Genomic DNA, 9,091 nt, shown 5'->3' with positions numbered 1-9,091 from the left:
TGCTTATTACAGTTTTATTATTATCTCATGTATTTGCTCTTTTTGTTGCATTTCCTGAACTCTCCATAGTGAGCCTAAGGGGGTGGGACCTCTGCTTTCAGCTCTTCAATATATTTTCTAAATTAATTAAAATATATATTTTTAGAAAAAGATATTACATGGAAAATTGGGTTACTTTTTCTGAGGAGGCACCTTCTATGTGAGTTCTTCACAGTTATACATTTCCTAAATGTAATGATTAAATATTCACAGTGCTGTGACGTTATTTTATTTTACGATCAGGTGCCACCGTGTTATTATTCCTGTTACCGACACACAGCTCCCAGTTTTCATTGAAGTCGTGTAACATTAACTTTTGAATCCTTTGCAAAGATCCATTTGGTTTCCGTGACTGGGATACGACACGTATTCATTCTCAACTCTCTGGTTTCAGAATCTGCCATTTGTCTCTCTGATTTTAAATTTTGGTTTATGATTATCCTGTTTTAGGGTTTGGTCTTTATGGTTTCGACTTGTTTCTGGTTTGACAAATGTTTCATCAAATTGTCCTCTTCTCACCTTCAGGCTGATATTGTTTCGTGCATTGCGGTCCAGATCCCCTCTTCACTATTGTGTTATTTTTTCAGTCTGGTTCTTTTTGACCTGTGCAGTGTCAAATTAAAATTTTCTCATAAAGAATACACATTTACTAGAAAATGTTGCTCTCTAAAGTATGTTTGTTAACATGGGACATTTTATGGGATCCTTTGTAATGCATTAAACAGTTTATTATTGAACGTTGTTATTTCTATTTTACCGAAGTTGACAGAAGTTGCGAGTGCCATCACCATTCCTGTGACAGTGTAAAGGATCTCCGTTGTGAATGGAGCACTATCCAGCTTTGTGGATAATTAAGGGAAAAAAAAAGCAAAAACGGCTTTATGAGAGTTTCTGGTTTAGAAATCTGCATGTCTTAATCCTTTGATTTGTCTTCTCTATTTGGTTCCCCACAGTTCAGGCGAGAATTGTGTAGGAGTGCAGGTCTGACCTTTGAGTTTAATCCCACCACCTTTTTGTGTTTTTGGGAGCTGGCAAATCATAACACAGGTGACACTGATGTATACCAAAAAAGCAGAAAGATTAGATATCGTTCAGAGGAATTCTTGTGTCAAATTTTGACGTTAACCATAATAGCAATTACAATATTTTTATACTGGATGTCTTAATTGAAAATTTTCTGCGTTCCCCTTGTTCATTTGTTATATTTTTACATTTTCCATTGGGTGTTTTGTTTGTTGCAGACTGTTAATCTGTTTTTTAATTTAAAACTTATTTTTGTTTTTTTTTATTTATTTATTTATAGTATGTCACATGGGTGCATATGGGGGACAATTTAAGGGCTCAGATAATTGTTATCTTTCCAGCAGGCGCTGTCGACTAATACCTTTTCTCACATCTGGTTTGTTTCCACCCACCTGGCCCCGCCTATTCTTGCCAAGATCCTTTATCATGGAAGCATCACCATCTTGACCAGTCTGTCTTGGAGATTCGCATCGTCAAGACGTTTCTTATCTTTTTCAATGTGCTGTACAATATATGGGGTTAGCCATCACGGTCCCCCAAAAATTTATTATTTCCATTTGTCTCTTTATTAAAACAATTACTAACCACTTTATCTGTCAAAAGCATTAATTAAAAAAAAATATTTGCTATCTCTTGCCCTACATGTAGATTCAGCGCCTTATCTCTGTATTTGTGTGTGTGAGCATCTCTTCACTGGTGCTCCGTCTCTCTTTCGCATTCCCATAAAGCCTGCTCCTCAGACTCTGCACCTTTCTCACCTTCTGCCAACCTTGAAGGCGACTCTCAGCGTGCCTCCTACTTCTTTAACTCTGCCTCGAATGTCTAACACTCTCACATTCTCTTTTGTCGCATCACCAAAGTCAAACTGACCAATCAGATTGCTCAGAGGGACCGGACACGCAAACCTTAGTCTTTTAGTATATAGTAGATGACAGATTGTTGTCATCTTTCAATGTTATGTTTTTTGACTCTCTTTGGCTTTTTACTGTGCCTTTTTTCCTGGTTACTTTATAAACCTCTTGTTGTTTTACTCGCTTCATGACTCCTATGCTGACTGAGGTGAAGGAAAGCAAAAGAATGAATGGTGTTCTTATTAAGGGGTTAGCCTGGTGACTGGATGTGAACCTAAAGGGCTGCTGCAAGAAACAAGTGGCGGTGATGCCCACCACAAGATGAGGTTGTTCTTCTTCTTATCTTTTGCCTTAAAGATGCAAACATATTGTGTGATCTTTACATGGTTTCTGGAAATTAAAACTGGCTTCAGCTTGTTTGTTTAATACAAATATATTTTATTGTTTATGTGTGTTTGATTAGAATCTTCAGGAAACAGCTTTTCCAGACCGAAGTACTGGCAGTGGTGCAAATGGTGAAAATGTTTGGCAAATCTGAAATAACACATTATAAAAAAAAAGCCAGTAAAAAAAAAAAATAAAAAAAAAGAAGAAGAAGAAGAAGGAGACAACCATAGCCAGCCAGCTTGTTTGCTTTTGTCTCTCAGTCGTGTGGCCCCCATTCAAGAGTTCACTTTGGGGAAGATGCTGACTTTATTGTTTCTGCTGATTTTCCGCTCGGCTTTGCATTTGGGCTGCTTGGTTTGGATGAGCTCCTCAGGCGTGTTCCCTAATGGTGGTAGAAGCCTTTTCTTACTGTTCCTGGTCTCTGAAAGCCACTGAGGTGGCAGCTCAAAGGGGCCAAACCCAAATTGCGTGGTATACTTATCATTGGTGTCTTCCGTTTCCGATGGCATCGCTGGAGCCACCTGTGCGGCAGAGTCTGCACTGTTCAAAGGAGGCGAGAATTTCTGCACTGAGGTGTTAGCACCCTCTGAGCTTGATGCGGGGGCCTCTTTCTGCCGGATATCCCCTGATCCAGTGGATTTGCTTTCGTTTTCCTCATCTTCCTCTGTAGGTTTAAAGATCTGCTGCTGCCCAATGTTGAACATTTCGAGCAGTTGGCTCCCTGACCGCACGCTAGGCTCGAGAGTGGCGTCGGCAATGCTGCCAGAGCTCACGATGTTCCTACGGCTGTAACGTCGGTGAAGCTGCACGATGGAGCCCACCAGGCACTTACGCACTGATTTGTTGACCGTCAGAAAAAGCATAGGATTGGCCACTAAGGAGACTTTAGGAATCCAAATGGCCGTAAGCAGAAGAAATACCGAGATATCAGAAATATTGAGAACAGTCCTGTAGATCACAAGAGTCAAATACGGGACACTGCAAAGGAGGAACGTTAGGACCATGGAGAGCAACATGGAATGCAGTTCCGCCTCCCTTTGCGAGACGTACGGAATGGAAATGGTGTTCTGAGGAGTTCGTAAGGCTGCAATGATCACTTTTTTCTTCTGGCTGGCACTCAGCGCTCTGCGAATGAGGATCATAAAGAGGAATACGACAATGACGGGTAGAATGACAGTGGTGAGGTTGTAGACGACGACATACACCAGATGGCCCAGGGAATAGTCCCACGTTTCCGTGCACAAGGACATTGCATAGATGTCGGTGACATTGGTGATAGCAAAAACAGGAACACTTGCCACAACTGCATGCGCCCATATGTAAATAAGGAGGTCTCTCGATCTGGCGTCTGATATTTTTCTTTCCAGTGGGTATAATACTGAATAATACCTGGAAAAAAGATACAAAGCAAGGGAGTTATTATACAAAGCATTCAAATAACTGGTGTTTTGCAATATGATGAACAGAAAGAAAAAACTGGGAAAATCACAGAAAGAGATTGTGCCAAACAGGAGATGCCATTTCCCAGAACTGAAAGACCACCGCTTAGGTTTATTCATGAACACTTTTCCAACGTTCTGACATATGCTATATGTGTAGACGTTTACTAAGTGCTGTGTATCATATTATGACATCTGAATCATCACAGTCATACCAGGGCATCGTCCCTGCTCTCAGGTCCTTCAGTTACCTTATTTTGCTATTTTTTTAAGTTTCTACATGCAAATGTTTTCATTACTTTATAGTCTTTTCATTTTATTTTCCTGTGGGCTCACGCCATGAAGCATCGTAGAGTGAAGACTTGCATTGTGGTGAACTGCTTAGAGGTCAGTTGCAAATGCGCAACATCTGCCTCAGAAGTGGTCTCCTTGCGGCATCAAATAATAGGACCTCTCCTGGTCTTGGCCACTCAGATGCTACGTCTAAACACGGAAAGCAGAGCCCATAGTGGTGACGTCAGCTAAGCTCTCTCTCTCTGTCAGCGAAGTGTCACCACTACACTCCACCCGTTCACATCCCATCCTCAACAGCAAGTGTATTGCCATGAACCCACACCATGAAGCAATGAAGTATCTCAGTTCAAAAATTTGCACTGTGGTGAAATGATGGTGGTCAGCTGTGAACATGCAATGTCTGCCTCAGAAGATGTCTCCGTGCAGCATGAGCTAATAGAAGAGCTCCATTAGTCAGCCGCACAGAGGCCGTCTCTGAACACTGCAAGCGAAGTGCTCCCTGGTGACGTTAGCTAAGCTTTCTTTCCCTCAGCCCCTACCTTTTTTAAAAAGTGTTGCCACTCTACACATCCACAGTGCAAATCCCATCCTCATCTCCAAGTGTACTGCCATGGACCCACACTATTATTCAGTTCAAATTCATATATCATTACATGCACTGTTGTAAACTGATGGTGGCCAGTCATGAATCCCCAGTATCTGGCTCAGAAGCCATCTATTTGTAGTGTGAGACAACAAAAGAGCTCCATCAGTTAACCGCACAGAGGCCGTCTCTGAACACTACAAGAAGAGCACTTAGTGATGATGTCAGCTGAGCTCCCTTTCTCTCAGCTCTTACCTTTTCTGCACTCCACCTGTTCACATTGTGAATCCCATCCTCATTGCAAAGTGTATTGCCATGGATCCCCACCACGAAGCATCTCAGTTCAAAGATTTGCACTGTGGTCAATCTTGAACCCTCAACCTCTGAGGCTCAGAAGCCATCTACTTGTAGGGTGAGCTAATAGAAGTGCTCCATTAGTCAGCTGTGCAGAGACATCTTCTGAATACTGGGTGCAGAGCACTTCATACCAACATCGGCTGATCTCTCTTTCTCCTTTAGCCCCCATGTTTCCTGCACAGAGTTGCCGCTACACTCATCCACAGTGCAAATCCCATCCTCATCACCAACTGCATTGCCATGGACCCACATGGCAAAGCATCTCAGTTTGAAGATTTGCACTGTGCTGAACTGACAGTGGCCAGTTAGCTCAGCAGTGGTCTCCTTAGAATTAGTCAGCTGCAACAATACCACTTCAGAACACTGCGAGCGGAAAATATTTTTGTGCCTTTGCAGAGGTATTTCCTAAAAAAATTTGTGTTTTCCATTCCTAGAATTATGCATTTGACCTTTGTGTGTGTCCTGAGAGCGTCACTTAAAAGTTTTACTGTCTTTTCTGTGACGCCATTCTGTTTCTCACAGGAACCGGCATTTTGTTGAGCTGTTGTTGTCACGTTGCTGGTGAAATGAACGGGTAATGAGCAGCACTGGCATCACAAGGTGGTGGACACTGCAGCTTTTCAACTTTGATTTTAGGTTTTGACAATCGTGTTGTGGACATTCTGGTTACGAATCTCATCAGTCCCACTGCTGACATTTCATCTCTTAGTTGTTTTCTAAAACAACTGCAGCCTTTCTTGTTTTTCAGCACAATGTCATTCAGTTCCCTTTGAGTTCCCACTTGTTTGAATTATTTTTGGGTCTTGTGGTTTGTGGCCTTTTGCTTTTATCTTAAGAATTAAATTTTGTGGATTTCTATCTAAACACCTTTTCTGGAAGATTAACTGTGATAGTTTTTATGTGCCAAGTCCTGCTTTTATGTATAATTAACAAAAGTACAAAAGGCCTAAAGCTTCAAGAAGGGCACAAGCCTACCCTAAGAAAAGACCTAAGCTCTCAAAAGGGAGAGAGGGAACTGTCAAAAAGCCCTGGCCCAAATAAACTCAGATGAACAATATTTAACTCATTAAATGAAGTGATAGAAAATCCCAAAAAGCAAGAGACATAGTCAAAATAAACTCAAGTGAAGATTCTCAAAGAGTAGAAAGTAGAAGAATAGTCACAGATTCCAAGACAACATATTTTCACAATCAAAGAATTCAAAATAACAAACTTAAAGGAAACTTCATCCTTCTTCCTCAGACGTCCAAGAAAAACCTCACCTGGGAGGAGTGGAGGAAAAGGAAGAAAAGAAAATAAATGGATTGGAATGTGCTTGTAAAGGTATTTCTTTAAAAGAAAATATGAATTGGAACCTGGGACCTGTCTGTGCAGGTGTATGTGAGGTTGGGGCTCTAATACGCCCCCTGCAGGTGACAACACTTCAATCAACTGTCAAGATATAAGACCTCTGCTGACTGAAGGAAAATCTGAAGTAGCTCTACTCCCAGACTTGAACAGACTCATATGCACCATCATTTGAGTCTGTATGTAAAGTATCCGTAAAATAACCTTTTCAAATATATTTCAATATATTTTTGCTATGAGTGGTTTTATTAATTTTGCTTTGAAGTAATTCTGATTTTTTTAACGTTTGATAGGGTGAAGGTATTTTGTTTAACACAGGGCCGGATTAAGAACCTTAGAGGCCCTGAGCACTTAAAAGATTTTAATGCCCCAAAATGTCTATTATTATAATAATAATAAATCATTATTGTGTATATACAATTAGGTCCATAAATATTTTGACAGAGACAACTTTTTTCTAATTTTGGTTCTGTACATTACCACAATGAATTTTAAATGAAACAACTCAGATGCAGTTGAAGTGCAGACTTTCAGCTTTAATTCAGTGGGGTGAACAAAACGATTGCATAAAATTGTGAGGTAACTAAAGCATTTTTTTAACACAATCCCTTCATTTCAGGGGCTCAAAAGTAATTGGACAATTGACTCAAAGGCTATTTCTTGGGCAGGTGTGGACAAGTCCGTCGTTTTGTCATTATCAATTAAGCAGATAAAAGACCTGGAGTTGATTTGAGGTGTGGTGCTTGCATGTGGAAGATTTTGCTGTGAACAGACAACATGCAGTCAAAGGAGCTCTCCATGCAGGTGAAAGAAGCCATCCTTAAGCTGCGAAAACAGAAAAAACCCATCCGAGAAATTGCTACAATATTACGAGTGGCAAAATCTACAGTTTGGTACATCCTGAGAAAGAAAGCAAGCACTGGTGAACTCAGCAACGCAAAAAGACCTGGACGTCCATGGAAGACAACAGTGGTGGATGATCGCGAATCATTTCCATGGTGAAGAGAAACCCCTTCACAACAGCCAACCAAGTGAACAACACTCTCCAGGGGGTAGGCGTATCGATATCCAAGTCTACCCATAAAGAGAAGACTGCATGAAAGTAAATACAGAGGGTGCACTGCAAGGTGCAAGCCACTCATAAGCCTCAAGAATAGAATGGCTAGATTGGACTTTGCTAAAGAACATCTAAAAAAGCCAGCACAGTTCTGGAAAAACATTCTTTGGACAGATGAAACCAGGATCAACCTCTACCAGAATGATGGCAAGAAAAAAGTATGGAGAAGGCGTGGAACAGCTCATTATCCAAAGCATATCACATCATCTGTAAAACACGGTTTAGGCAGTGTGATGGCTTGGGCGTGCATGGCTGCCAGTGGCACTGGGACACTGGTGTTTATTGATGATGTGACACAGAACAGAAGCAGCTGAATGAATTCTGAGGTGTTCAGAGACATACTGTCTGCTCAAATCCAGCTAAATGCAGTCAAACTGATTGGGTGGCGTTTCATGATACAGATGGGCAATGACCCAAAACATACAGCCAAAGCAACCAGGAGTTTATTAAAGCAAAGAAGTGGAAAATTCTTGAATGGCCAAGTCAGTCACCTGATCTTAACTCAATTGAGCATGCATTTCACTTGTTGAAGACTAAACTTCAGACAGAAAGGCCCACAAACAAACAGCAAATGAAAGCCGCTGCAGTAAAGGCCTGGCAGAGCATTAAAAAGGAGGAAACCCAGCATCTGGTGATGTCCATGAGTTCAAGACTCCAGGCTGTCATTGCCAGCAAAGGGTTTTCAACCAAGTATTAGAAATGAACATTTTATTTCCAGTTATTTAATTTGTCCAATTACATTTGAGCCCATGAAATGAAGGGATTGTGTTAAAGAAATGCTTTAGTTGCCTCAAATTTTTATGTAATCGTTTTGTTCACCCCACTGAATTAAAGCTGAAAGTCTGCACTTCAACTGCATCTGAGTTGTTTCATTTAAAATTCATTGTGGTAATGTACAGAACCAAAATTAGAAAAAAGTTGTCTCTGTATATATATGTATGCATTTTTTCATTTAATGTAGGAGCCCATTTTTGCGGAACCTGGTTCAGCTGCAGTATTTGCAGTTTTGCACCATATGCTCCAATGTAAATCCGGCAGTGGACAGTTTCTGTGGTGCCCCGCACTTGCCTTGATTGTTAATCCAACCCCGGCCTAATAACTCCCTAATGTGTGTGGGTGATTGACATACCTGTTCCGAGGTTGGCGGCCGAGAATAGATGTCGTCAAAAAGTAGCAGTGTGGAGAGGTGGCACCTGCTTTAGTGGTTGGCACAAGTACAGCTTATGTCTGAAGACAACTGCTTGGACTACTTATCTCAAACTAGTAGGTCTCTTGGCTAGAAGCAGCTGTCCACGGGGAGGTGAAGCCGCACATGTGGGACGCTATAAAGCAACTATATTAAAGCACAGGTACATTTCCATGATAACACATTAGTTAAGGGAACTGACATGTCTTAGGAATGCAGAGTGGCCTAAAACAATGCCAGGGGTCAAGCTAGGGTCTGTCATCAGCTCCCACTCAGCAGCGCTCCCCTGAAGATCTCCATTAGTCAGCTACAGATCTAGTGACTGGTTCTCTTAAGGCATAAGCACTAACCCTTGAGCCACCCTGAGCTTGGAGTTTTTACTTGTTTATACACTGGTATGAGTATTTTCTACAATTTGAGGAGATGTATGTAAGTCAGATAAACAAAAAAACAACATAAAATGTGACA

General features: G+C 41.2%; 1 protein-coding gene across 1 annotated transcript in view; it reads right to left on the bottom strand.

The window, feature by feature from the left end:
• Nucleotides 1-2,145: 2,145 nt before the first annotated feature.
• Nucleotides 2,146-9,091, bottom strand: part of gpr176 (G protein-coupled receptor 176) — a 54,093-nt gene continuing 47,147 nt past the window's right edge. The window contains exon 3 of the mRNA XM_028822246.2: nt 2,146-3,689. Within this exon, the coding sequence (XP_028678079.1) occupies nt 2,576-3,689 (1,114 nt within the window). The 3' untranslated portion in view covers nt 2,146-2,575. The remainder of the gene's footprint in view (nt 3,690-9,091) is intronic.

This window comes from Erpetoichthys calabaricus, chromosome 16 (genome assembly GCF_900747795.2).
Source record: "Erpetoichthys calabaricus chromosome 16, fErpCal1.3, whole genome shotgun sequence".
Lineage (NCBI taxonomy): Eukaryota > Metazoa > Chordata > Cladistia > Polypteriformes > Polypteridae > Erpetoichthys > Erpetoichthys calabaricus.
Note: the sequence above shows the minus strand (reverse complement) of the source record. Positions and strands in the feature narration are given on the sequence as shown.